Raw genomic sequence first — 27,963 nt, forward strand, 5'->3', positions numbered from 1 at the left:
CTCACAGCTGTCCAGGGAGGCGCAGGTCAGTTCTGTGTCCAGGGCAGCTGTCTACCAGCTCCATCTGATACGCAGGATGAGACCCTACCTGCCCGCAGACTGTCTTGCCAAAGTGGTGCATGCTCTAGTTATCCCTCGCTTGGACTACTGCAATGCACTCTATGGGGGGCTGCCTTTGAAGGTGGCCTGGAAACTGCAATTAATCCAGAATGCGGCAGCTAGACTGGTAACTGGGAGCGGCCGCTGAGATCACATAACACTGGTCTTGAAAGACCTACACTGGCTCCCAGTACGTTTCCAAGCCAGTGTGGTGTAGTGGTTAAGAGCGGTAGACTCGTAATCTGGTGAATCGGGTTCGCTTCTCCGCTCCTCCACATGCAGCTGATGGGTGACCTTGGGCTAGTCACACTTCTCTGAAGTCTCTCAGCCCCACTCACCTCACAAGTGTTTGTTGTGGGGGAGGAAGGGAAAGGAGAATGTTAGCCGCTTTGAGACTCCTTCGGGTAGTGATAAAGCGGGATATCAAATCCAAACTCCTCTTCTTCTTCTTCCAAGCACAATTCAAAGTGTTGGTGCTGACCTTTAAAGCCCTAACGGCCTTGGCCCAGTATACCAGAAGGAGCGTCTCCACCCCCATCGTCCAGTCCAGACACTGAGGTTCAGCTCCGAGGGCCTTCTGGCGGTTCCCTCATTGCGAGAAGTGAGGTTACAGGGAACCAGGCAGAGGGCCTTCTCAGTGGTGGCCCCTGCCCTGTGGAACGCCCTCCCATCAGATGTCAAAGAAATAAACAACTACCAGATTTTTAGAAGACATCTGAAGGCAGCCCTGTTTGGGGAAGTTTCTAATGTTTGATTCTATTTTTAATATGCTGTTGGGAGCCGCCCTCAGTGGCTGCGGAAACACAGCCAGATAAGTGGGGTATAAACATTATTATTATTATTATTATTATTATTATTATTATTATTATTATTATTATTAATAATATTATTATTACTACTGCTGCTGCTGCTACTACTTAGTGAGTGAGGGGGGGTCAGGTTTGTGCATGACCCACCGCAGAGAGTTCTGAGTCTTGCTGTTGACTCCTGAAAAGACGCAATTCTTGAGCCCCAGCACCTATCACAACTCACTCTAGCCTCGGCCCAGGGTCCTAGCTCTGAGACTCACCCCACCACCGTCTCTTGGTTTTGTCCTGGGCTTGAAGGTCCCTGGAGGAAGAGACCTCCTCTCCCCCCCCCTTTAGAGGGGGCACATCTGAGGACACCCCCCCTCTCCCAGCCCCCCTCTTTGCTTGTCTGGGACTGGCTCCCATCTGCTGAGCCAGCGGCTGGTGGCAGCTGAGGAAACAATCCCACCGTCCGTCGCGCCCCCCCCCCTTCTGCCTTTTGGCCAAATGTTTGCCCAGCTCCAGTACAGCTGGTGTGCTTGGACCAGGCACTGGGATGGGGGCATAGAAACCGGGGAGGGGGCTTGACAGGACACACACAACAGCTGTTGGCTCCCCAAACCTATTCAGGGGCAGCTGTCTTGCCCGGCAACGGGTTCAGGGGGGGTTGGGGGCCTTGCAGGATGCTCTTTTGTTTCAAACAGGTCTGGTGCAGCTGTTGCAAGGGAAAGTTTGACTTTGCAAAAAAAGGGGGGGCTGCCTTTAAACCAGCCCCCTCCCCATTCCCTGTAGAATCTTTTTTAAAAAACTTTTTTTTTATTCAGAATTAAAACAAAACATATTATCCAGAAACATATCATCCTTATTTCTCCCCCATTTTTCCTCCCTCCCCCCACCCTCCCACACAACTCCACCCCCACCCCGGCTTCCCTCAGTTCCGGCCTCTGATTTCTCTAAGAATGCTGTTTCCTGCATGTTATAGATCCTCAAACTATTTAGCTGATTATCATCAATAAAAAGTTTGTCAATGTTTATTCAGAGCCAGCCAAGGAGTCCAGTTCGCTTTGTTGCATCTTCAGATACTTTGTAAAGGGTTTCCATTCGCCTTTCAAGTCACAGTTATCCTTGTCCCGTAGCTTATATGTCCGTTTTGCCAGTTCTGCATAGTCCGTCAATTTTTCCTTACCGCGATTCTTTAGTTGATGTTTCTTCAGTCTTCCATCCCGGTGCTACCAGAACTCTCGCTGCCGTTGTCGCATACATGAAGATGTTTTTCAGCTTTTTTGGCAGGTCTTTCCCTACAAAAATGCCTCGGGTTTTTAAACAAATGCTAAATGGAATTCCCTGTAGAATCTGCTTGGGGGTCTCCATCTTCTCTGCTCCTCGGCGCACCCCCCATCAGCACAAGAGGGGTCAGAGTTACGGGGGGGGGCTGTACCAGCCCACTGTCTGTACCCCTTTTGTGTGTCTCCACAGCCGGCCGTCTGGTGGGGGTTGGGGGGGAAAGATTGGCTTTGTGGCCATTGTGTGGGGCACACGCGTCACACAAAAGAGAACACTCCATCTCCCCCCCCCCCCACTCCTGCTTGTCCTCTTCTGTTGTCCTCGTCTGGCTATTTTGGTGGGGGGGTGCCTTTAACAGCTGGCCGGGGCCATCTGTGAGATGAGAGGAGCCGTGGGGTGGCGGGCACCGTGGGGAGGGAGGGAGGGAGGTGTCCGCAAGCTGCAGAGAGGCTGGTGCAGCAGGCAGAGGGGTCTCTGCGAACTTCCTCTGCAGTGCAAGAGTAAGAATGAGGATCCGCGGTTTCCCTCTGTTGTTGGGGTTGGGCTGGATGACCCCATGGGGTCCTTTCCAACTCCTCAATTCTGTGAATTGCAGGGATTCCTGCTAGAGGGGGAGGCGACAGCTCCTGACCACAATTCCATGACCTGGGAAGGAGCCTTGGCAGTTAGCAGAGTTGGTAAGGGCACGGTGATGACGCATAGGCTATGGGTTTGATCCCCGTGTGGATGCATTTTCCTTCATTGCAGCGGGTTGGACTAGATGACCCAGGGCTCCCTTTCCAGCTCTAGGATTCCGTCATTCAAAACGGGAGTTCCAACCCCATCGGATTTGGCATCCCTCTGGGCAGCAGCAGATGCTCCAACAACTTGAGCTGGCTGAGATCTGTGAACTTGCAGCGGGTGGCCAGGGAATGTTGCAGCGCTTGGAGAAAAAAGCAAGTGAGATAAAGGGGAAAGAGAAAAGTTTTTTCCCCTCTCTCTCTCCTTCTTCATGCAGTGCAAACGGTGGAACTCCTTGCCACAGGAGGCAGAGATGGCCGCCAACATGGGTCACTTTAAAATACCGTATTTTTTCACTCTATAAGACGCACCCGACCATAAGACGCACCTAGATTTTAGAGGAGGAAAACAAGAAAAAATATATTCTGAATGAAACAGTGGATGTATGATTTTTGTGGTTCATGCTGTGGCCACAGACATGTGATCTGATGGTGAATTTGGGGTGACCCAATGCAAAAATCCTGAGGATCCATGCAGATCCGTGCTTTGTAACCACATTTGTGCGCCGTTGCGGCCCCAGGTAACAGTGGGTGCGTGATTTTTTTGGTGCAGGCTGTAGCCATGGACATGCTATGTGATCTGATGGTGAATTTGGGGTGGCCCAATGCAAAAATCCTGAGGATCCATGGGCGTTTACCTCCCCCCTCCCAGGCAGCCTTCCCTAGCATCCCTTATCTCTCTTCTGATCCCACCGATCAGCTGTTTCCTTTCAATACTCCCTTCCCTCTTAGTGTCTTTCCCCTTAGTGTCTTTTCCTTAGCTGGAGCAGTTTTTTGCTCCTCCTTTTCTTCTAATTTCTCTCCTCATTGCTTTAGTCTTCCCTGTCTCCTCTCTTTGCAAGTTTGCTGTCTTTACCTCCCCCCTCCCAGGCAGCCTCCTTTATCTCTAGCGTCCCTTATCTCTCTCCCCGATCAGCCAGCTATCGGCGGCTTTGTTTCAACGCCCACTTCCCTCTTTCACACAAAAAAAAGAGCATGATCTGCTTTTTGCCCCTGGGCAATTTGGCTCCAGGGACCATACATTCGCTCCATAAGACACACAGACATTTCCCCTTACTTTTTAGGAAGAAAAAAGTGTGTCTTATGGAGCGAAAAATACGGTAGGACTAGACAAATTCATGGAACGATGCTTCTGAATCCCAGTTTCTGGAAACTGCAGGAGGGGAGAGAACTCTTGTGCACGGATCCTGCGCGTGGGTTTCCCTCTGAGGCCCCTGGGAGAAGAGGTTGCTGGGCCAGAGGAGCCTCCTTGGGCCTGTTCCAGCTGTCCTTCTATCCAAGGCCTCTTGCTCAACTCCTGAGCATAGCTGTCAACGTTTCCCATTTTTTAAGGGAAATTCCCTTATTCCGAATAGGATTCCTCGCAAGAAAAGGGAAAAGTTGACAGCTATGCTCCTGGGTGATGGCTCTTTTTGGCTTCATGGCCTCTCCGCCCCCCGCCCCCCAAGAAATCCTACCCTCGATCCACCCCAGGGGATGCAGGCTGCGGCTTGGAGCCCTTTGTGGAGAATGTGGGGCAGGAGCTGACCCCTCCCCAGGCGATGGCTAAGTAGCTTTGACCTCCTGGCCTTGGGCCGGGTCAGGGGGGAGCAGCTGGTGGCACCCAGCCCCTTTCGCTGCAAAGACGGCCACTTCTCCTCTTTGGTGGGGCTCCTGTGCGCTTGGCAGCCTTGCTGCAGGAAGAAATGTGCTGTCTGCAGAGGCCCCTCCAGGAGGAAAAGGGGCAACCATTTTCCCCTCCCCCTGCAAAGGAGCAGGTGGGGTGGGGGTCCTGCTATGCAGTGGCGTAGCGTGGGTTGTCAGCACCCGGGGCAAGGCAAGTAATTTGTGCCCCCTAACCCGTGGATTTGCGCCCCCTAACCCGTGGATTTGCGCCCCCTAACCCTAACCCCCAGATGTTGCGCCCGGTGCGGCCGGCCCCCCCGCACCCCCCACACTACGCCACTGCTGCTATGTTGTACCATTTGCAGGTTTAATGCTCAACTGTGTCAGGGGGCTTATTTAAGCACCTCAGGAGTTAAGTGCTAGGACTTTGCCTTGCGAGACTGCTCCTGAGCACGTGGGAAGTGCCTTTCCGCCTGTGTTTGAAATTTGTCGGGCACATTTTGCACCTGGCTACCAGCCACTTGGGATGTGGGTGGCGCTGTGGGTTAATCCGCAGAGCCTAGGACTTGCCGATCAGAAGGTTGGCGGTTCGAATCCCCGCAACGGGGTGAGCTCCCGTTGCTCGGTCGCTGCTCCTGCCAACCGAGCAGTTTGAAAGCACATCAAAGTGCAAGTAGATAAATAGGTACCGCTCCGGCGGGAAGGTAAACGGCATTTCCGTGCGCTGCTCTGGTTCGCCAGAAGCAGCTTAGTCCTGCTGGCCACATGACCCGGAAGCTGTACGCCGGTTCCCTCAGCCAATAAAGCGAGATGAGCGCCGCAACCCCAGAATCGGCCACGACTGGACCTAATGGTCAGGGGTCCCTTTACTTTTACCAGCCACTTTCTGCCACCAAGTGTGGATGCCCAGGTGCCAGGATGTCTGTCACCTGACATTTCCACTATCTAGAGATGCCTGCCTGGTGCAAAATTCGACGATCTGGACTGTTTTCTCACACCAGCGACACGTCCTGTCGAATTCTGTCCGTGATACTTTGTCTGCACCTTCAGAACGAATTTCAGGAACCCAGAATGTCATATTGAAAATTTCAGCTTTCGAGCCAAATGGCAACCAGCCGTTCCGTTTTGGCGTCTGGAAACCCTGATTTAAGAACTCACCTGGCTTATATACCTGAGTTTCTAACCATCCCCTGGCCTCTGTCTGTGCATCCCTGGGTCTTCCAGGGTCTTAGGTCTCCCCCTAGCAGCTCCTGTCTAGGCTGCAAGGACTCTGTGTGTTTGTGTGTGTGTTTTCTTTTTCTTTCCTCGGCCTGCAATTGAGGCGTCCCAGTTAAATCAGCCAAGGCAAGATCAAGGGTGTTTGTGTGTCTCCTCAGAGATGGTTATAAAAGCCCCGGCTCCCTGAAGCTCCTTTGATCTTGAGGATGTGAAATTTGCTGGAGATTCGCCTCCCAGTAAATCCTTGCCAAAAGGGAGGGGGGAGGCAAAACGCCGCCCCCCCCCGCTGTGTTTCTTTTTTAAAAAATATCTTCTTTATTAATTTAAAATACCATCTTACAAATGGTTACAGCAAAGTTAAACGCGAAAACGAAAAAAAGAAAGAGATAAAGAAAATAAAAATAAGGAGCATAAAAGAATTAACGGCAACAAAAGAATATCAGTTAAAAAGCCAGTTATTTATAATGATATTATCACAGCAGAATTGAATGATACTTGTGTATAACAAACAAATGGAATAAATATCTTGGAGGAATAAACAGAAAAGGCTATAAAACAAACTGTGCGATACAATGAAGACAATACAGTGGTACCTCAGGTTAAGTATTTACCGTAATTCGTTCCGGAGGTCCGTTCTTAACCTGAAGCTGTTCTTAACCTGAAGCACCACTTTAGCTAATGGGGCCTCCCACTGCCACTGCACGATTTCTGTTCTCATCCTGAAGCAAAGTTCTTAACCTGAAGCACTGTTTCTGGGTTAGTGGAGTCTGTAACCTGAAGCGTATGTAACCCGAGGTACCACTGTATAAAAAAGTACAACGAGAAGGATTGGAAGTTTCTTCCAGGAGACGTTTTTGGAGAAGATATGATATTATATAAACACCTTGCTGTGTTTCACTCCCAGTGAGACTGGGAGACCCCCGGGGTTATTAACCCTTGCTCTGCCAGAGGCTTCTGGGTCTTCTGAGATTTTGGTGAGCTGCATCCTGGGGTCATCCTGGCAGCCCTCCCTGCTGTGAGTCCTGCCTCCCCCTCTCCTTTGGGGTCCTGAGGGATGCTGAGCCCGGCCTTTTCCCTCCCTGCCCCCTTTGCAGGCCCGGGGGGGTCAGCGATGAACAAGCTGCGGCAAAGCCTGAGGCGCAAGAAGCCCGCCTACGTCCCGGAGGCCAGTCGCCCCCACCAGTGGCAGGCCGATGAGGAAGCCGTCCGGAAGGGGCGATGTAGTTTCCCAGTGCGGGTGAGTCTGGCGATGGGCACCGGGGGGGGGGTGGAGTTGGAGGGAGCAGAGGGAGGGGGGGTGCCTTTATTTTACCTTATTTCGTGAGATCTATACGCCGCTTGTTTTAAAGGCGCGACAGCTCCAAAGCCGCTTACAGGAAGAATGAAACACGATCCGTACAAATACCGGTAACTCCTTGAAATATTCGGAAGGTAAAATTGGGCAATGGATGGAAAACGGATCAAAACTCACACAAGTCTCGGGAAGGCTTTTTGGTGGTACCCCCCATTTTTTTTATTGATTTTCCATATTTATAAACAAACAAAAATCTTATATGTAATAATTCCACTTTTCTTTACATTGTTGGATAACTTCCTCGACTCCCCCAAGCTGAGTTTCAATGTATATCATTGCAACAGTTTTCCAAAACTATTTTCCCATAAAATTTACTTAGGCAATTAACATCTTTCTTTCTTTTCATTTTCACTTTAGACATACTATTCTATAACCTCACTTATTTAAATCCTAGGCCAGTCTGGTGCTCGCAAATATTTCTATTTAGATTATCTTAGCATATTTGGTTAAATAGTCTTTAAATTTCTTCCATTCCGCCTGGTACTCCAGGTTTTGTTTTGTTTTTTTGCCAAGCACTGCAAATTGTATGGTATATCAAGAGGCAGGGAGTTCCACAGGGCTGCGCTGCCGCACTCAGGATCACGTACTAATAGTTACCCTTTGAATTTGGCCCTGTGGCAAATCGGGAACCAGCGTGGATCTCTGGGTAGCAATGCTTTGACGTTGGTGACAGGGACTTGCTCCCGTCAGCAATCGTGCTGCAGCATTCTGCCTGCAGCTTCCAGATCAGGCGCAAGGGAAGCCCCACAGAGAGGGTGCTGTGGCAGTCCAGTCTTGAAGAAACCCGTGCATGAACTTCTGTAGCCAAGCTTTCCTGGTCTTGGAATGGTTTCAGGTCCTTTGGGGATCTTTCATCGCTTTGCCGGGTCCGGATCCCAGCTCAGCCCGGGATTTCCTGAGAGCAACTGCCCAGGCTCTCTGCCAAACCCATCGCCTTTCCTATCTGTGAAATGGGAATATCAGTGGCGATCCTGAGTGATGGGCAGGGAGGTGAGTCCAGCTGTCTGGACTCTGCTCTAGGAACATATGTGTGTGTGTGTGTGTGTGTGTGTGTGTGTGTGTGTGTGTGTGCGTGTGTGTGTGCGCGTGCGCGCGCGTGTGTGCGCTTGGGGAGGGGAATATAAAGAAGTGTGCCTCTGAGCATGTGCAGAGTGCCCATTCCTCCACTGTGAATTGCCAGGGCTTGGTTTTCAAAGCGGGTGGGAGCTCCGTTATCCAAACATCCATCATGGATATTATTTGGGGTGGGGGGTGATGCTCACATCCGTCTTTTGACTAGAGTGGGGGGGGGTGTTCAGAGCAGGAAGCAGGAGCCTCGCTTCTTTATTTATTTCATAAATTTTTACGCTGCTTGATTGTTTTGAAAAAATGGAGCGGTTTGCGAAAAGAAAAGAGAAGAATAAAGAGATAGAAGTATCAGTAAGAAGGATGAATAACTAAGACTTTTTAAAAGTTTTAAATACCCTTAGACTAAAAGCAGATTGAAGCTCTCTTCTTTTATATATATATACGTTTTTATTAGTTTTTAATATATTAATTATCATTCATACAACAAAACTTCTCATTTTATACAATAATTTTTGGACTTCCGTCAACACCTCTGATGACTTTCCATTCTTATCACTTATTATGCATTTCTTAATTTCATATTACCTTTAATTATCTTTAACTAATAATTCTCCTCATTGTCTTTTTTGCAATATTTCAAATAATTCACCTTACAAAACTCCTTGCAAACCTACTAGCGTAATATGTTCATCACAATTCCTTTTCAAATAGTCCATAAATTTACTCCAGTCTTCTGAGAATCTCTGGTCCCGCAGGTTTCGAATTCAAAGCTCTCATCAACCTCTGCAGGTTGTCTAAACAAAAATGGGTTTAAGCAGGTGCTGACAGGAGTACAGTAAAGGCACCACTGCTGTTATTATTATTGTTGTTGTTTGTTTATTAGCATCCCGCTTATCTGAGTGGTTTGCCCCAGCCGCTCTAGGCAGCTTGTTATCAAGTGGCAGGGAGTTCCAAAGTGTAGGTTCCACCAGACGAAAAAAATGATTTTTTAGAAACATGGAGCAGATTTCGTGTGGCCCCTGTAACAGGGCCAGCTCTGCCGATCCGAGGGGGTCGCATGTGGGGGGGGGAGACGATTTCGCGGGTGAACTGTTCCCAAGTTTAAAGAGCTTTATACCTTGACCCCTGTCCTTGCCCCCCGTAGTACCTGGGTCATGCCGAAGTGGCGGAGTCTCGGGGAATGCACGTTTGTGAAGAAGCCGTGAAGAAGCTGAAAGCGGTGAGTTGCTGGGGGGGGGGTCTTGTAGGGGGTGTGGGCCAGGGTCTGGTTTCTCTCCAGGAAACGCATGGGGAGGGGGCAGAGAAGAGGCCGGAGGGCAACCTATGTGTGGAGCAGGGCACTGGCTGCTCTGGTAGGACCTCTCTGCCCTGGGACGCGGAATCGTGGAGTTGGGACCCCCAGAGGTCCTCTAGTCCAACCCCCGTGCAATGTGGGGAATGGCTTATGTGTGTTTCGTGGGGGTGGGTGGGGGGTCACTGGCCTGGGAAGCAGGAGCTTTTGCGCCGAAAGGGTCCCAGCAGATCTGTGATGTTGCCTAACGGCGTTGCCAAATGACTCAGCGTCACGTCAAGCAGATGGTCAAAAGGGAAATTAAAAAAAACAGGGAGACAGGGAGAATCTTTAAAAATTAGCTTGGTGCATGTTTATAATTTTTGCAATTTGAAGGCTTCTAACTAGAAAGTGGGGCGCAGGTGGCGCTGTGGGTTAAACCACAGAGCCTAGGACTTGCCGATCAGAAGGTCAGCGGTTCAAATCCCCGTGACGGGGTGAGCTCCCGTTGCTCGGTCCCTGCTCCTGCCAACCTAGCAGTTCGAAAGCACATCAAAGTGCAAGTAGATAAATAGGTACCGCTCCGGCGGGAAGGTAAACGGCGTTTCCGTGCGCTGCTCTGGTTCACCAGAAGCGGCTTAGTCATGCTGGCCACATGACCCGGAAGCTGTATCCCGGCTCCCTCGGCCAGTAAAGCGTGATGAGCGCCACAACCCCAGAGTCGGCCACGACTGGACCTAATGGTCAGGGGTCCCTTTACCTTTACCTATAACTAGAAAGCAGAGTTTGCCCTCCTTGTCATTCTGTACGGAGAGTTGGCCAGGGTTGGGGAGACTTCAATGCCCTCATTAATTAGAAGGTTGAATTTTGCTCTGATTTTATATTTCTATCCTACCCTTCCAGCAGCAAATGTTGCGCTCAGAGTGGCTTCCGATGATCATAAAAGCATTGAAAAAACAGCCAACATTGCAATCACTGTGCCATCGAACACAATAACATATAAATGCAGCAAGCAGCAACCGATTCATTGAAATGATTTTTGCAATTCAGTACAGTCTTAGTCATTCAGAAAACCTCAAAAATCATTCATCGAAACGATTAATACAGAGCTAACGAAACCAGAGTCAGTTGAGCAGATGAGCTTTAACATTAGTTAAATCTTCCGAAATGTAGAGGCAGCGACGCGTAGTGGTTAGTGTCAGACAAGGACCTGGGAGACCAGGGTTCGAATCCCCCACTCGGAAACTCACCTTGGGAGCCCAGTCCCTGCCTCTCAGACTAACCTTCCTTGCGTGGTTGTGGGGATTAGATGAGGACGAAAAGGACCATAGCATTCTTGAAGAAGGGAGAGAGAGGTTGGGGGTTATGGAGGCAGCCTGAAAGTGATGGTGGTGCAAGGCCTCTGCTGCCCCCTGCAGCTTTAAAAAAGTAATAACAAAGCAACAAGCATTTTAAAAAGGTAAAGGTAAAGGACGCTTGACAGTCCAGTCACGGACGACTCTGGGGCTGCGGCGCTCATCTCACTTTACTGGCCGAGGGAGCTGGCGTTTGTCCGCAGACAGTTTTTCCGGGTCGTGTGGCCAGCATGGCTAAGCCGCTTCTGGCGAACCAGAGCAGCGCACGGAAACGCCGTTTACCTTCCCGCCGGAGCGGTACCTATTTATCTACTTGCACTTTGACGTGCTTTCAAACTGCTAGGTTGGCAGGAGCGGGGACCGAGCAACGGGAGCTCACCCCGTCACGGGGATTCGAACCGCCGACCTTCCGATCGGCAAGCCCTAGGCTCAGTGGTTTAGACCACAGCGCCACCAGTGTCCGATTAACAAGCATTTTACTGTATTTTAATTTTCAAAAGTGGAGCAATTTTTAAATTGGGAGAGATGCCTTCTAAGCAGAGTCAAGCCAACTGACTTCTTTTTAAACCCAATGCTTTGTGTTTTAACGCCTCCATTCTGTTTCAAACCCTTCCTCTCTCCCTCTCTGACTCCCCCCATAAATGTACAGTGGTACCTTGATTCCCAAACTTAATCCGTTTCGCAAGTCCATTCCAAAACCAAAGTGTTCCAAAACCAAGGCGTGCTTTCCCATAGAAAGTAATGCAAAACGGATTAATCCGTTCCAGACTTTTAAAAACAACCCCTAAAACAGCAATTTAACATTCTAAGGAGACCATTGATCCATAATATGAAAGCAATAATCAATGTACTGTACTATAAGACAGTATTGTAGATGATAAAAATTAAAATTAATTTTGTTCTTACCTGCACTGATTTCCGCAGTCACACAATCAACCAATCAGTAGCTGAACAGTCACAAAAACAAATGGATCAAAAAAGCTTCCAAAACAGAAACACGAAATAAATAGCAAAACAAAGGCCCCAAACTTTAATCAGTTCTGGAAGTCCATTTGACTTTTGAAATGTCCAAAAACCAAGGCACAGCTACTGATTGGTGCAGGTGCCCTGGAAACAATAGCCGACAGCCGCATCGGATGTTTGGCTTCTGCAAAACGTTTGAAAACCGGAACATTTACTTCTGGGTTTTCGGAGTTTGAGAACCAAGGCATTTGAGAACCAAGGTACCAGTGTATACCCAAAGGGCCTTTTCATGCATTCTATGGGGGACAGACTAGTTTTGCCCTTGAATGTGTTCTCAACCAGGGGGGAAGGAGCTGTTTGCTACCTTGGGATCAGAAGGACAGACATGTTGATGTGCATCGCCCATTCCCCAACATCTGGTGCCCTCCAGATGTTGCCAACCGCTCCTCCCTTTGGCCCTGACCTTCTACCCCGCTGGCTGAGGCTGCTGGTAATTGTCGTCCAGAACAACCTTGTGGGTGGGGGGGAGACTGTGACCCCTGCTTGGGCGCAGCGGCCTGGTTGCAACAACCGGTGCCATCTCCAAAACCCAGGAGCGCAGAAGCAAAGAAATTCATTCTGTCCTCACTTCACCCTGAAAGAAAACCAGAGAGCCCATGGGTCTGTAGCAAGACTGGCAAAGTGAAATTCTGTTAACATTCCTGCCCTCCCTCTCATTGCCCCCTCCCAACAGAGCGGCCGCAAATCGGTGAAGTCGGTGCTTTGGGTCTCGGCGGATGGCCTTAGAGTTGTGGACGACAAAACCAAGGTACGAAGTTGCTGCAGCTCAGAGTGCCTGCTCTGGATACGGACGGTTCTGGGTTCGAGTGATGCTCTTTGTGGCTTCCCGGGAGAGCCACGGCGGAGCCCCGGAAGCTGCTTTCCATTGGCCAGAGGGCTCCTTGCGCTCCAGCGTCAAAGCGGCGACATGGAGGAGCTTTGGCCTCGGGGAACAGCAGCCTCTGGGCGTGCGCAGAGGGCAGCTTCCGCTCACACGATGCAAGCTCTCCCTTCCGCAGTGTCACGCCTGCCCTTTCCCTTTCCCCTCCCGCCAGGATCTGATTGTGGACCAGACGATTGAGAAGGTCTCCTTCTGCGCCCCAGACCGCAACTTCGACAAGGCCTTTTCCTACATCTGCCGGGACGGAACCACGCGGCGCTGGATCTGCCACTGCTTCCTGGCGCTGAAGGACTCGGTGGGTGGCGCCAGGGGGGCACACGGACGTTGCAGATCTGTGCATATGGAGCTCTTAACCATAGCTGTCAACCGTCCCTTATTTGGCGGGAAAGTCCCTTATCCCAGCGCCATGTCCCGCTGCTGTCCCTTATTGATGATGTCCCTTAAATTTCCCGGGTTTCAAAGGAACCAGCTCCTCTCCCTCCCTCCCTCCCTCCCTGCCGGCCAGGGAGGAGGGAGGCTCCAACTGTGTTGCTTGGCTGCGTTGCTCACCCAATAAGGAGTCTAAGAATGACTGGGGGGGTGGAGCTTGCATGCCTTGTGCCAATCAAATTGGCCGCATTGCCTGGGGTCTCGCCTTTGCTCAGCGCTTCCCAGCGGAGAGGTGACAGTGGTTTTCCTTGCTGCATCCCCTTTGCCGGGTCGCTGCACTGTGGGAACCACCGCTTGAGGCTTCGTTTGGCTGCTGGCTGGGCTTTCTGCCTTTGGCTCGGAGGGGCTCAGAAGTTGAACATACCTGTGCTCTGGAAAAATCCCTTATTTTGGCTGCTGGTCCCTTATTTTCAAATCTGTAAATTGACAGCTATGCTCTTAATGGTTTCTGATTTTTTTTGCATTGGTACCCCACCTTTTCCACCATGGGGCTCACGGTGTGGTTTGCCTTTGTTCTCGCTTCATTATGCATTTTGTGTTCTCACTTTGCATTTTTAGGTTGTGGTCCTTGGGTAAAGGGCGGAATATAAACTTAATAAATGATAGCAACAATAATAATCACAGAATCATAGAATTTGAGATTTGGAAGGAATCCCAAGTGTTCTAATACAGCTCCCTGCAGCAGCAGCAATAATGAAAATAATAATAATAATAATAATAATAATAATAATAATAATAATGTATATGGTTCATTCCCTTCCTCATTTAATCCCCACAACAGCCCCGTGAGGTAGGTCAGCCCAAGAGGCAGGGACCGGCCCCCAAGGTCACTCCATGAGCTTCGTGGTTGGATGGAGGGATTCGAACCCTGATCCCAGTCTGGCACTCTAACCACTGCACCACCGCTGCCACTCTCCCCCTGACCGGCACCACCAGAACCATAGATGCTGCTCTGGATGTCCTCCTGCAACGGGCAAAGCCTCAAAAATCACTTCGCTGCCCCTTGGCACCCTCAAAGTACCTGCTGGCAACCCTAGAGCTGTGCGGATGCCGTGGGGTTCCTTTCCCCTTTGGGACCCCTCTTGTCATTGGGTGGAAAGGATCAGGCCTTTAACGCAGAGAGTCGCCATCTCTCTCATCCCAACCTACCTCACAGGGTGGTTGTAAGGAGGGCGACAAGTGTTATTCAGCAAACGTCCCATAAATCTGCCTAGCCCTTTCTCAAAGCCACCTTAAGTGAGTGGCTGCTGCCGCACCTTGTGGCAGGGAGTTCCGCAGGTTATCCCCCGACCAGCATTTGGCGTGGTGCGCAGGGCGCAGGGGCCCATCTTCCTCCTCAGCCGGTGCGAGGGCCGCCCACCCCCGGCCTTCCCTCTGGGCTGCTCTGACAGCCTCGTCCGCCTCTCCCCCCTTGCAGGGAGAGCGCCTGAGCCACGCCGTGGGATGTGCCTTTGCCGCTTGCCTGGAGCGCAAGCAGAAGCGGGAGAAGGAGTGTGGCGTCACGGCCTCCTTCGACGCCACCCGCACCAGCTTCGCCCGCGAGGGCTCCTTCCGCCTGCCGGGACCCCCTACCTCTGCCAGCCGACCCTTGGGAGCAAGGCCCCCGCAGGACAGGAAGAAAGGTAAAAACCCCGGACTTTGGGTGCTAAGAGCAGACGACCAGGATCAGGCCCATCTGGTCCAGCATCATCATCTCACACTGGCCAAATAGCCCAAACAACTGAGGAATCGAAATAGACTGCCCCTGCAGCTGGAGGTTCCATAAGAGTATCAGACGAGCCTGGCTTGCTGGATCAGGCCCATGTCCCATCGAATCCAGCCTCCTGCTCCCACAGGGCCCAACCAAATGCCCATTATGAGAAACCTTGCGAGCAGGATTCGAACCCAAGGCCCTCTCCCCTCCTTTGGTTTCCAGCAATTGGCATTCAGAAGCTTTTACTGCCTCCAACTGTAGAGGTAGAGCAGAGCCCTTGATAGGCCTCTCTACTCCGTGACTTTGTCCGATCCTCTTTCAAAGCCATTCCTGCTTCTTGTGGGAGGGAGTTCCGCAGTTTAACTCTGGGCGAAAAAGCCTTCTCTTTTATCTGCCCAACCTTCAGGTTCATGGCACAAGTACCAGTCTTAGGAGATGTAGCGTTCCCAAAGCAAGGAAGGATTGGACTCTGATTAATAAAATACACACGAGGCTTGACCAGCAAGACTCTGGGAGGGATGCGTATACCGTATTTTTTGGTCTATAACACTCACTTTTTCCCTCCTAAAAAGCAAGGGGAAATGTGTGTGCATCTTATGGAGCGAATGCAGGCGGCGCAGCTATCCCAGAAGCCAGAACGGCAAGAGGGATTGCTTCTTTCGCTGCACAGCAATCCCTCTTGCTGTTCTGGCTTCTGAGATTCAGATTTATTTTTTTCTTGTTTTCCTCCTCCAAAAACTAGGTGCGTCTTGTGGTCTGGTGCATCTTATAGAGCAAAAAATACGGTAATAATAATTCCTGTCCACCCCTCGGCCCAGGTCGTTTTATTCACAAAAGAACTTTTTACACAGTATTCGTAAGAACCAATCAGATTTCCTCTGAGTATTTCAGAAAAAACCCACATGGGGACAAAGTTAAACGACAAAGAGCTAATTTGAGCATGCATAGTAAAAAGGTAATGGGACCCCTGACCATTAGGTCCAGTCGTGGCCGACTCTGGGGTTGCAGCGCTCATCTCGCTTTACTGGCTGAGGGAGCTGGCGTCCAGCTTCCGGGACATGTGGCCAGCTTGATTAAGCCGCTTCTGGCGAACCAGAGCAGCACACGGAAACGCCGTTCACCTTCCCGCCGGAGCGGTACCTATTTATCTACTTGCACTTTGACGTGCTTCCGAACTGCTAGGTTGGCCGGAGCAGGGACCGAGCAACGGGAGCTCACCCCGTCACAGGGATTTGAACCGCCGACCTTCTGATCGGCAAGTCCTAGCCTCTGTGGTTTAACCCACAGCGCCACCCGCATGCATAGTAGTTCAAAGTAAATAAAATAGGAATTGAGGAGGAATGCTTTTAGGAAACCCCGGAAGTCATAAACAGCAGTAAACAAGAGAGGAACGATGGCAGTATTTACCATCTCTTCCTGGCCCTTAAGATCTATCTATAGATTAAACTACATCAAAGCGACCTTCTATCTTTATGACCCAGGATGCCTGGTGAAGCAACTGGCCTGTGTGTTTTGAATGCTTATACAGTGGTACCTCGGGTTAAGTACTTAATTCGTTCCAGAGGTCCGTACTTAACCTGAAACTGTTCTTAACCTGAAGCACCACTTTAGCTAATGGGGCCTCCTGCTGCCGCCTCGCTGCCGGAGCACGATTTCTGTTCTCATCCTGAAGCAAAGTTCTTAACCTGAGGTAATATTTCTTTTTTTTTTTTGCCTTTAAATTTTTTATTAAGGTTTTCCATTAAAAAAACACCAAACATATCCATTTACATATCACATAATTTGTCTTATTTGGACCTCCCACAACTTCTCTAGCAATCATTCGTAGTACTAATCTGAACCTCACATTCCTTTGTTATAATATTCCCATTGTGTTTTATATTTCTGATCTTACTTGCCTTCTGGTAATATTCCCTATTTTTCACAAAGCTTCTTTGAGACACACTAGCGTTGTACCCTCCTCACATATATTTTCCAAATACTCTGTAAATTTCCCCCAGTCCTCAAAGAATCTGTGGTCTTTTTGATATCTAATTTTACCCGTTAACTTGTCCAGTTCTGCATACTCAGTTAATTTTGACCTCCATTCTTCCAAGTTCGGGACCTCTTCCTGTTTCCACCTTTGAGCTAGCAATATTCTTGCTGCGGTGATCGCATATTGAAACAGTTTGCTGTCTCTCCTACTTATATCCCTTCTTGTTATCCCCAGCAAGAAGGTTTCTGGTTTCCTACCAAAGCTATATTTTAGCATTTTCTTTAATTCGTTGTGTATCAGCTCCCAGAACCCCCTTACTTTCCTGCAGTCCCACCACATATGCATGAATGTACCTACTTTCTCTCTGCATCTCCAACACTTGTTACAGGTCTTGTACATTTTTGATAGTTTTACTGGTGTCATATACCACCTGTAAACCATCTTCATTGTGTTTTCTTTTAGTGTTACACATGCGGTAAACTTCAAGTTCTCATTCCATATTTTTTGCCAATCATCCAAATCTATGTTGTAACCTAGATCTTTGGCCCACTGAATCATAACTACTTTCACCTCCTCATCCATTGTGTGCCATTCCAACAGAATTTTGTACATTTTAGAGATTATTTTGCAGTCCTTATTCACAATTTCTGTTTGAAACTTTGAGTCTTTTTCTTTATACCCTTTTTCTTTCTCTTCCTTTTTAAACATTTCATTTACTTGGCGGTAGTGCAACCAATCATAGACATATTTTTTCACTTGTTCATATGGTTTTAACCTCCACTTGCCCTCTTCCTTCACCACCAAATCTGCATAGGTGGCCCAATCGCTTCTCATGTTAATTTTCTTTACTCCCATGGCCTCTAACGGGGATAGCCAATGTGGAACCCCTGTTTCCAATATATTTTTGTATCTGTCCCAAACTTCCAATAACGATCTGCGAAAGATATGATTTCCAAATGGACCGTAGCCTTTTTTCCTTTCTTTCCAAAGATGCGCGTGCCAACCAGACCTGGCATCGAATCCTTCCAAATCTAGGAGCTTTGTATTTTTTAATTTTATCCACTCCTTCAGCCAGCAAAGACACGATGCCTCGTAGTATATCTTCAGATCTGGCAGGGCAAAGCCTCCTCTTTCTTTTACATCTATTAATAGTTTATACTTAATTCTCGGCTTTTTGCCCTGCCAGATGTATCTAGAGATCGTTTTTTGCCATTCTTTGAAATTCGCCACTCCTTTTAAAATTGGTAACATCTGGAAAAGAAACAGCATCTTCGGTAGTACTAACATTTTAATCATTGAAATTCTTCCCCAGAAAGACAATTTTAGCCTATTCCATATTTCCAAATCTTTCTTAATTCCCTTCCACACCGATACATAGTTATTTTGGAACAGATCAATGTTCTTTGGCGTTAACCATATTCCCAAGTATTTCACTTTTTTGGCGATTTCTATACCCGTTTTTTGTTGCAATGCTTCCATCCCTGTTTTTTCCATGTTTTTAGCTATAATTTTGGTTTTCTTCCTGTTTATTATAAAGCCTGCCACCTCTCCAAATTTTTCAATTTCTTCCAGTATCTCTGTTGCGGTTTCCAACGGTTCCTCCGCCAACAAGACTAAATCGTCGGCAAAGGCTTTAACTTTATATTGGTTATGGCCTACTGCGACCCCCTTTATACTTTCCTTCTTCCTAATTGAATCCAATAGCACCTCTAGGACCATGATGAACAGCAGTGGTGACAATGGGCATCCCTGTCTAGTGCCTTTGGAGATCTTTATCTCTTCCGTGATCACATTATTCACTATTAACTTCGCCCTTTGCTCCGTGTAGATTGCCTTTATCCCATTGAGAAAGTCATTCCCCATTTCCCTCTGTTCGATATTTTTAAGCATAAAATCCCATGACACGTTGTCGAATGCTTTTTCGGCATCCACGAACATCAGCATTGCTTGCTTCTCAATCCTGGTGGCCAGATATTCTAAGATGTTTATGACATTTCTCACATTATCTCGCATCTGCCTGCCTGGAAGGAAGCCCGCCTGGTCTTCGTGTATAATTTCTTGTAGAACCTTTTTTAATCTTTCTGCCATTATTCCTGCAAACAATTTATAGTCCGTGTTTAGTAGAGAAATTGGTCGGTAGTTCTTTACTTGAGTTAAATCCGCTTCTTCTTTCGGAATTAAAATTATAAATGCTTCCTTCCACGTCTCTGGGATTTCCCTCTTCTTTAATATGGTGTTCATTACCTCTCTCAATGATTGCGATAGGGTTGTACCCAATTCTTTGTAATATCTTGCTGTGAAGCCATCCGGTCCTGGGGCTTTACCATTTTTCAGTTTTTTAATCGCCGCCATCAATTCTATTGTATCAATTGGGTTGTTCAGCCTTTCTTGTGCTTCCGTCGGGATCTTTTGCACCTCCTTCTCTTTTAAGTATCTCTCTATTTTTCTCCTGTTATTCTTCTCTTTTCTTTTATACAATTGTCTGTAGAAATCCAAGAAGCCTTTCCTAATATCTTTAGGGTTAGTTATCTCATCTCCTTCCACTACAATTTTGTTTATTGTATTTTGCTCTTTCCTTTTTTTAGTCTGCCACGCGAGCCATTTTCCTGATTTATTTGCAAATTCGAAGTTCCTTTGTTTCAATTTTTTAATGTTCCATTCCACCTCCTTGTTTATCATCATTGCGAATTGAGTTTGAAGAGCCTTGATACTTTGTTTAATTCTTTCATTGTTTGGTTTCTTAATCAGCTTTTGTTCATTTTCCATAATTTGTTTTAAAATTTCTTTCTTTTCTTTCTCTCTGTTTTTCTTTTTGATCGAGTTCTGTTGAATAAAGAAGCCTCTCATTACTGCCTTTTTTGCGTCCCAGACTGTGCATACTTTCGTTCCTTTGTTACAATTATCTTCAAAGTATTCTTTCAATTTCTTCTGTGCCTCCTGGACGACCCTTTGATCGTCCAGAAGATAGTCATTCAATCTCCATCTGAATGTTCTTTCTTCGAAGCCTTTGATTTCCACTTTAATGGGACTATGGTCTGAGATAACTCTCGGTTGTATTTCCACTTGAAGGATTCTTGGCGTTAGTTCGTTTGAGATCCAGATTTGGTCAATTCTCGACATTGACTGATTTGGTTCCGAATAGAAGGTAAACTGTTTTTCTAGTGGGTGCCTTAACCTCCAGATGTCTGTTAAATTACAGTTTTTAACCATTTCAAAGAAGGTTTTTGGTAATTTCCCTTCTTTCGCTCCGTTGTTTCTCAGTCTGTCCATTTCTGAAGACACCACACCGTTCATATCTCCCATCAAAATTATCTTCTGGTCCGCGAACTCCAGCAGCTTTTCTTCCAAATTCTTAAAGAAATCAGTCTTGTTTCCATTAGGCGCATAGATCCCGACTACTATTATTGTCTCACCTTGCCAAATAATTTGAATTGCCATGATTCTTCCGTCCTCATCCTTAAAAATTTGTTGGGCCTCAATCTTACTCTTTACGTATAGTATCACTCCCCTCTTTTTTTCTTTATCTGAGGATATAAATTCATTTCCGAGTCTCTTATTGATCAGAATTCTTCTGTGTCTCTTTGCGACATGTGTCTCCTGCATGCAAATTATGTCTAAGTTCTTCTTTTTTAGCAGTTGTTCCACCTTATTTCGTTTCTTCTTATCGTTCAGTCCGTTAACATTCCAATTCCAAATTTTTAGAGCCATAGTGTTACAAATTATTCAAAGAGTTTTCTTAGGCTGTTACAGTCTTTCTTCCTCATCCTCCTCACTCTCCTCGTCCTCCTCCTCTTCCTCCCTTTGCCCTCCGTTTTTCGTCCCTTCCTCTACCCCTCCTGTTGCTCCTTTAGCTTCTTCTTCTTCCTCTGCAGTTAATTCTTTGTATTTTCTCTGGAACTTGCCTATCTCCCCTGGGCTGGTCAGTCGATGTCTCTTATTCTTATACATGAAGGAGATCCCTTCCGGAAATTCCCATTTAAATTCTATGCTGTTCTTTTTAAGCATTTGAGCCAATGGTTTATAGGGATCTCTCCTCTTTAACAATCTGATTGGGATGTCTTTAAATATGATTGTGTAGCAACCGTCTATGGACAGTCTCTTTTCCCTATTTTTTCCCAGGACCCGGTTTCTCATGTCCCTATCTTTAAAAGTTATTAGACAGTCTCCAGGGTATTTCTTCGCTTTAGTCGTTTTTACCTTCATTCTGAAGGCATTCTGAATTGTGTTTGCCACTTCCACTTCTTGGAGTTCTAACCATTGAGCTAATTCTGTAATTAATTTTTGTCTGATATTCTCGTTGGGAGATTCTGGTATCCCTCTCAGCCTTAGGTTAACTTCCCGTTGTCGGAGTTCATTCATGGAGATGGCGTCCCACATTTCTTCTTGCGTTTTGTTGGTTTCCATGAGCCCCACCCTGAATTTGTCTTCTTCCCGTTTCAGTTCCCTCATTTCCGTTTTGGTCCTTTTCATTCCTTCTTCTAACGCCTGGGTTCTCTTAGAAACTTCCTTAATTTGTCCTTTCAATTCATTTACCGTCTCATCCATCTTCTTATCCAGTTTCCCGATCTTAGCATCCATTTGTTCCATTTTTGTTTCTAGGTTCTTTTCACTCTGCCTAATTTCACCAAACATTTTTAAAATTTCAGCTCTGAAATCTGAGTCTTGTTTAGAACTCTTTCTTTCTCCCGGAGTCCCCCCCTCGCCACCTTTTTTCTGTGTGTGCGACATTTCACACAATTTGGTCTTATTTAGCTCCCTTACTCCACACCACCCTACTATTTAAACCACCTTCAATAATAACAAGCAAGAATAAAAAAAAACAAACAGAAAAAAAAAGATATCAAATATTCTTCCCCTAGTGCAGTCGCAGCTGCCCCTTAAGTACAACAGTCAGAGTATTTTAAACCTGTTTTTAGACCTGGTACAGTTATGTTTTATGAACAATCTCAGTAATCAAAGTAATCAAAGTCCTTTCTTCATGCCACCATTTAGGCTAATCCACCAAGTATATATATTGATGATTAGAACCGGTGACTGTGAACCCAGGAACAAAAAAGAAAAAATAAAAAAAAAAAAAATGAAAAGGTGAAGAAAAAAGAGTCCCCACACTCTTTAAACTAGGTTCTTCTTGCCACCGTTTAGGCTAATCCATAACGTAATCCATGTCTACGTGTCTGCACACTTTCTTAATCTTCTTGCCCCCAATTGGGCTAAATCCCTTAAATACTCGGACTAGTGGGGAAAACCGTGGGTTAAAGTCGAATATGTAGTGTCTCGTTAAGGTTCAGTGAAACAGAAAACAGATTGTAAATTTCCAAGAAAAAACAAATAATAGTTTCCAAGAAGAAAAACAAGTTGTAATTTCTCACCCAGCCACCGGAGGCTATCGCCCAACATCCGAAGGTTCAGGGGGTGGGGGAGGAACAAAGGAGTGAAGAGGAAAAAAGAAGAAAATCGACGAGAAGAAAAGTTTTTCCCCACTTCGGAATTGGAAATTCTGAATACCGGCCGTTTTATACGTATTTGAGTGTTTAGAGATCCTTAGTTTTAGTTTAAGTGAAGGTAGCGTACTAGTAGCGAGCCAGGAGATGGCCCCTTTCTCCTGCTTCCCCCTCCTGGCACTCGGCCGCCGGAGAAGGAATGGAGACTTTAAGACAATGGAGTCTCTGTTACAATGTAGTCCTTCGTTGCAGAAAACTTTAAGAGTGAAACCTCCGGTCCTTCTTGTCCCTTTTTTGTACTGCGAACTGGAGAAACAGACACCTATTCAGCCTTAAAGTGTCTTTTTGCTCCCCTCTACTTTCTTTTATCGCAGTTACTTAGTTTCAGGCTTTCTAGAAAGTTTCCGAGGGAAGAGAAATTTGACCGCTAGCGACACTTACGTTTTGCTCCGCTTTGCTTAGATCTCTGCGTCCGCTATGATTCCAGATAAAAAGTTGCGCTCCCTTTTGACTTCCTTCTTGTTCGAATTATCTTAATGCACGTCCAATTTGTACCCCCCTTATTTGCGTTCGAATTTCTTTTTTTTGAGAATCCAGCGCTTGTCCTTCAGGCTCGGGGCTTCGCTTTTCTCGGAGGGAGCTATGGCTTCCCTCAGCCCGCTTCTTCCCCCGCCGTACTCCTCGCTCCGAATTCGGAGTTACCTGACGGCCGGGAGGTCCGCGATTTCGGCCCCACGGGAACCAGTGTATCTGCACGCCCTCCAGATACTTTTCAGGGGTCCGCTGCGCCCTGCGGAACCCCTATTTTCCTCCGAGAAGCTCGGGATTCTCCGCTGAGAAGAAATCCCCGCCTGAGTCGGTCTCGCGCTGGACCGGAAGGGCCTGAGGTAATATTTCTGGGTCAGCGGAGTCTGTAACCTGAAGCGTATGTGTCAGGGGTTCAGGAGCAGAGGCGAGGGCAAGGGAGGAAACAGAGAGCGAGGGGGAGGAGGCAGAGGAAAAGATGAGTGATGACGACGACCCAAGATCTCCGAGTCTTTCCAGTGAATCAGAAGATTCACAGAAATGAGCACCAGTGGCCAGGGCAAGGGGGGAGCCTAGGGGGACACCCCAGGAAGAAGGGTCCAGAGGGGGCTCAGAGGGGAGCAGTTGGAAATCGGGATCAGCGTCACCAACAGAGAGCAGGGGAGAAGAAGGGCGCCAGGTATCAAGCGCTGGCAGCTCGCAACAGGAGGGAGGGCAGGAGTCAGGAGTGGCCACACCTCCATCGGGGAGCGAAGAAACGGTCAGGCGGAAAGTGGAAGGTTGGGCGCGCGCGCCAAGTTCAAATGCACAGGAAGGTGGCGCAGTAAGCAGCCCGGAAAGGGAGCCAGGTCCTAAAGCCCGGCGCAAGGAGACAGGAGGGTCCGGGGGGTCAGCGTCAGAAGAATCCCGGAAGGAAGAGACCACGGGGGGCAGAGGGACCCAGAGGAGAACAGTCAGGCGGAAAAGGTGGAGTAAGACTAGGTTAGTAAGCTGGTGCACAGGGGGCGGAGACTCAGACGGAGCTTCGCCGGTCTAACCCATAAGACGTAGAGCTGCACGCAGCAGCTTGGGAATGGAAACTGTAACTCAATAAAGACTTTTATAAAGTGAACGCTGGCTAGCGTGATCCTCTGTGAGCTAGGATCTGGAAGCAGCTCTGACAGTATGTAACCTGAAGTGTATGTAACCTGAGGTACCACTGTACGTGCCTGTCAGGCGTAGAGAAAGCAAATGGCAGAGGCTTGTGGGATTCGATCAGAAATTATTGTCAACGAATCAAGCTCAGTCAACGTGATGCTTTCATCGCGGACACAATGGCTTGCTCCATATTTCATAATCCCTCATAGCAATCCCACCTGACCCCCACACTCTGGATATTTGCACCCCTACAAAAAGGAGAATTAAAAACTGTCCGCTTTCTCCTTTCCATACATAAATCGTATAAAGGCGACCCCTTCCCCAACACCCCAAAATGTGGGCACTTCAGGGGGGCAGGGGAAGGAGGTGCAACCAGGGAAAGCTGGGCCAAGAGAAGCATGAGGTCCTGGGTTCAGGGACTCCTCTAAATCTTTGCTTTCTCCCCCTTCAGCCGAAGCGGCGACCGTTCCTGCGCCCCCCTCCCCAGCTCCCGCCCAGCCGGGCAGCGCCTCCCCTCCACAGGGGGCCACGTCGCCGGAGGAGAAGGCCGAGGTGGGGGGCGCCCACGCCATCCCACGCCGCCATGCGCCCCTGGAGCAGCTCGTGCGCCAGGGCTCCTTCCGGGGCTTCCCCACCCTCAGCCAGAAGAACTCTCCATTCAAGAGGCAACTCTCCTTGCGGCTAAACGAGCTGCCCTCTACCTTGCAGCGCAGGGGGGACGCAGGTGAGAAATGGGGGGGCAGAGGGAGGTGAAGCGTGGGGGGCGCGCTTCGAGAGACCCTTTGGGTACATGGCTGTCATTCCATGGAGGTTTTCAAACGTGCTTCCTCAATGGAACTTCCACATGCCATGGCAGTCTACCTTCTGATTACCCTGGCGGGATAAACCATGCCAGGGGCGGGTATAAAACACTTGTAATAATAATAATAACCAGCCACTCTGGGCGGCTTCCAACAGAATATTAAAATACAATAACCTATTAAACATTAAAAACTTCCCTGAACAGGGCTGCCTTCAGATGTCTTCTAAAAGTCTGGTACTTGTTGTTCTCTTTGACATCTGGTGGGAGGGCGTTCCACAGGGCGGGTGCCACCACCAAGAAAGCCCTCTGCCTGGTTCCCTGTAACCTCACTTCTCGCAATGAGGGAACTGCCAGAAGGCCCTCGGCGCTGGACCTCAGTGTCCGGGTAGAACGATGGGGGTGGAGATGCTTCTTCAGGTATATTGGACCGAGGCCGTTTAGGTTTTTTTGTTTCGTTTTTGGAAATCTTTTCTGTTTCATTTCACGCCGTATATAAAGCAAGAGGGAACCGTTATAACGACAGGTGAAACTTAGCCGTACCCCTTTGTGATTCGGGGTATATTACTTGCAAGATTCATGATAGATAAACATTTTTTTTTGTTGTTTTAAAAAGAGAGAGAAAAATAAAAGATGGGGGGAAATCCAAACTATAAAATAGGCACGTAAACTGTGTACGGGGGTTAAAATAAAGTCCAGGTTGTGAAAAACAAAAGCAAGAATAAATGTCTTCCGATGAAGAATATCGGCGCTATGAGCTCATTCAGTCTAGTTCCCAATTTGCCAGGCTTTTGAGAAGGATTGGCTTGCTTCCCTTGTATGTGTATAATAAGGGAAATGCAAATAATATAAAAAGTACCTGAAGGTTCTAGTCCCTGTCGACCATATGTCAGGAGTGCTCTGATGGTGTTTCCTGCTTGGCAGGGGGTTGGACTCGATGGCCCTTGTGGTCTCTTCCAACTCTAGGATTCTATGAAATCTCAAAGAATGCTTAATTTTCTCTAACCCAAAACAAGTGGTCCTAAATGTCCATCATTTTCCATAGAGCTGCAATGACTATCTGAGCTGCCTGTGTCACACATAAGACCCAGGGGTCAGCAAACTTTTCCAGCAGGGGGCCGGTCCACTGTCCCTCAGACCTTGTGGAGGGCCAGACTATATTTTGAAAAAAATAATAAGGAATGAATTCCTATGCCCCACAAATAACCCAGAGGTTCGTTTTAAATAGAAGGACACATTCTACTCATGTAAAAACACGCTGATTCCCGGACCGTCCCCGGGCCGGCCTGAGAAGGCGATTGGGCTACATCCGGCTCCCGGGCCTTAGTTTGCCTACCATGCATAAGACCAATTCTTTTGACAATAGGTAAAGGTAAAGGGACCCCTGACCATTAGGTCCAGTCGTGGCCGACTCTGGGGTTGCGGCGCTCATCTCGCTTTATTGGCCGAGGGAGCCGGCGTCCAGCTTCCGGGTCATGTGGCCAGCATGACTAAGCTGCTTCTGGCGAACCAGAGCAGCGCACGGAAACGCCGTTTACCTTCCCGCTGGAGTGGTACCTATTTATCCATTTGAACTTTGACGTGCTTTTGAACTGCTAGGTTGGCAGGAGCAGGGACTGAGCAACAGGAGCTCACCCCGTCGCGGGGATTCAAACTGCCAATCTTCTGATCGGCAAGTCCTAGGCTCAGTGGTTTAGACCACAGTGCCACCTGCATCCCATATTTTGACAATACATCTCCATTAATCAATGCAACAGCAAATAATAATAATAATAATAATAATAATAATAATAATAATAATAATAATAATAATAATACTTTGCAGCATTTCTCATTTATTCTTGCTATCTTTCTGCTGGCAGGTGAAGTCCTTTTTATTCCCGACAGGGATTTAGGAACTGCCTGTTTTTTTAAGGAAAGGGTGCTGAGATGTTTTTATCGCTCTCATAATCTGCATTTTTAACAGATATTTAAAATTTATATTGTTTTAATTCTGTTAGTTTTCAATTACTTTTTAATGGTGATCTATGTTTTCAGCTTTTTCTGTCTTTCTATCCTGTAAGGTGTCTTGCCAAAAAAAAAGCGGGTATGAATTTGCTTTTTTTATTTCATAAAAGGTATGCACTGCTTGATGGTAGAAAGACAACTTCAGCACGGTTTACAAATAGCGATACAATTATCAATTTGAATTTTTTTTCTGACAGCTGTAATTAAAAACATACAAAAAGTTAGGACTTAAACCATGCATCAAACATCTAGGTAAGGCTTGTGGGGAGACTGAGGTCCGGGGGTGGTGTGTTTTGTTGGGGGGGCTCTTGATGGGGATGCTAGTTGGGAAATATGGGGTGCAAGCTGCTTTTGGGGGGACAGGCCCTTCTGAAATCCCTCCTCTCTCCCGCCAGTCACTGAGCTCGACTCAACACCCAACGGTGACTCCGACAGCATCACTGCCCTCTGCAGCCAGATCGACTCCTCGCTCACCCAGCCGGCCGGGGAGGCCCCCAATGGCACCCCACTTAACGGCACCCCTGGACCCACGGCAGCCGCAATGCCCATGGAAGGGGGCAGCACAGGTATGTTGCCACCGCCCCTCCCCAGAAAGGCCTCTGTCCCACAGATAATAATATTGTTATTAATATCTGCAACACTTTCTTGCAACTTGAAGCCAGAGGATAGCATCCTTCTCTTCCCCAAAGTGGGAGAAAACAAGTTTGTATTATTATTATTATTATTATTATTATTATTATTATTATTATTATTATTATTATCATCATTATTATTTATACCCCGCCCATCTGGCTGGGCTTCCCCAGCCACTCTGGGCGGCTTCCAACAAAATATTAAAATACAGTCATACCTCGAGTTGAATGTGCTTTGGGTTGAGCGCGTTCGAGTTGCGCTCCGCAGCAACCCGCAAGTAACGGAGTGCCTTACTTCCGGGTTTTGTTGCATGCACAGACGCTCAAAATGACGTCACGCACATGTGCGGTAGTGGCGAAACACGACCCACGCAGATGCGCCGTCTTGTCTTGTGTTCCGTTCGGGATGCGAACGGGGCTCCAGAACGGATCCCGTTCGCATCCCGAGGTACCACTGTACTGTAATACATCAAACATTAAAAGCTTCCCTAAACAGGGCTGCCTTCAGATGTCTTCTAAAAGTCTGGTAGTTGTTGTTCTCTTTGACATCTGGTGGGAGGGCGCTCCACAGGGCGGGTGCCACCACCAAGAAGGCCCTCTGC

The 27,963-nt window shown here is 47.8% G+C and overlaps 1 protein-coding gene across 1 annotated transcript in view; it reads left to right on the top strand.

The window, feature by feature from the left end:
* NUMBL (NUMB like endocytic adaptor protein) overlaps window positions 1–27,963 on the top strand; it is a 41,871-nt gene that overhangs the window by 9,285 nt on the left and 4,623 nt on the right. The window contains exons 2-8 of the mRNA XM_081200488.1: window positions 6,868–7,010; window positions 9,340–9,414; window positions 12,517–12,591; window positions 12,878–13,018; window positions 14,570–14,774; window positions 24,375–24,647; window positions 27,125–27,295. Coding sequence (XP_081056614.1) covers window positions 6,885–7,010; window positions 9,340–9,414; window positions 12,517–12,591; window positions 12,878–13,018; window positions 14,570–14,774; window positions 24,375–24,647; window positions 27,125–27,295 — 1,066 coding nt within the window. The 5' untranslated portion in view covers window positions 6,868–6,884. The remainder of the gene's footprint in view (window positions 1–6,867; window positions 7,011–9,339; window positions 9,415–12,516; window positions 12,592–12,877; window positions 13,019–14,569; window positions 14,775–24,374; window positions 24,648–27,124; window positions 27,296–27,963) is intronic.

This window comes from Podarcis bocagei, assembly GCF_964188305.1.
Source record: "Podarcis bocagei genome assembly, chromosome: 7".
NCBI classification, from domain to species: Eukaryota; Metazoa; Chordata; class Lepidosauria; order Squamata; family Lacertidae; genus Podarcis; species Podarcis bocagei.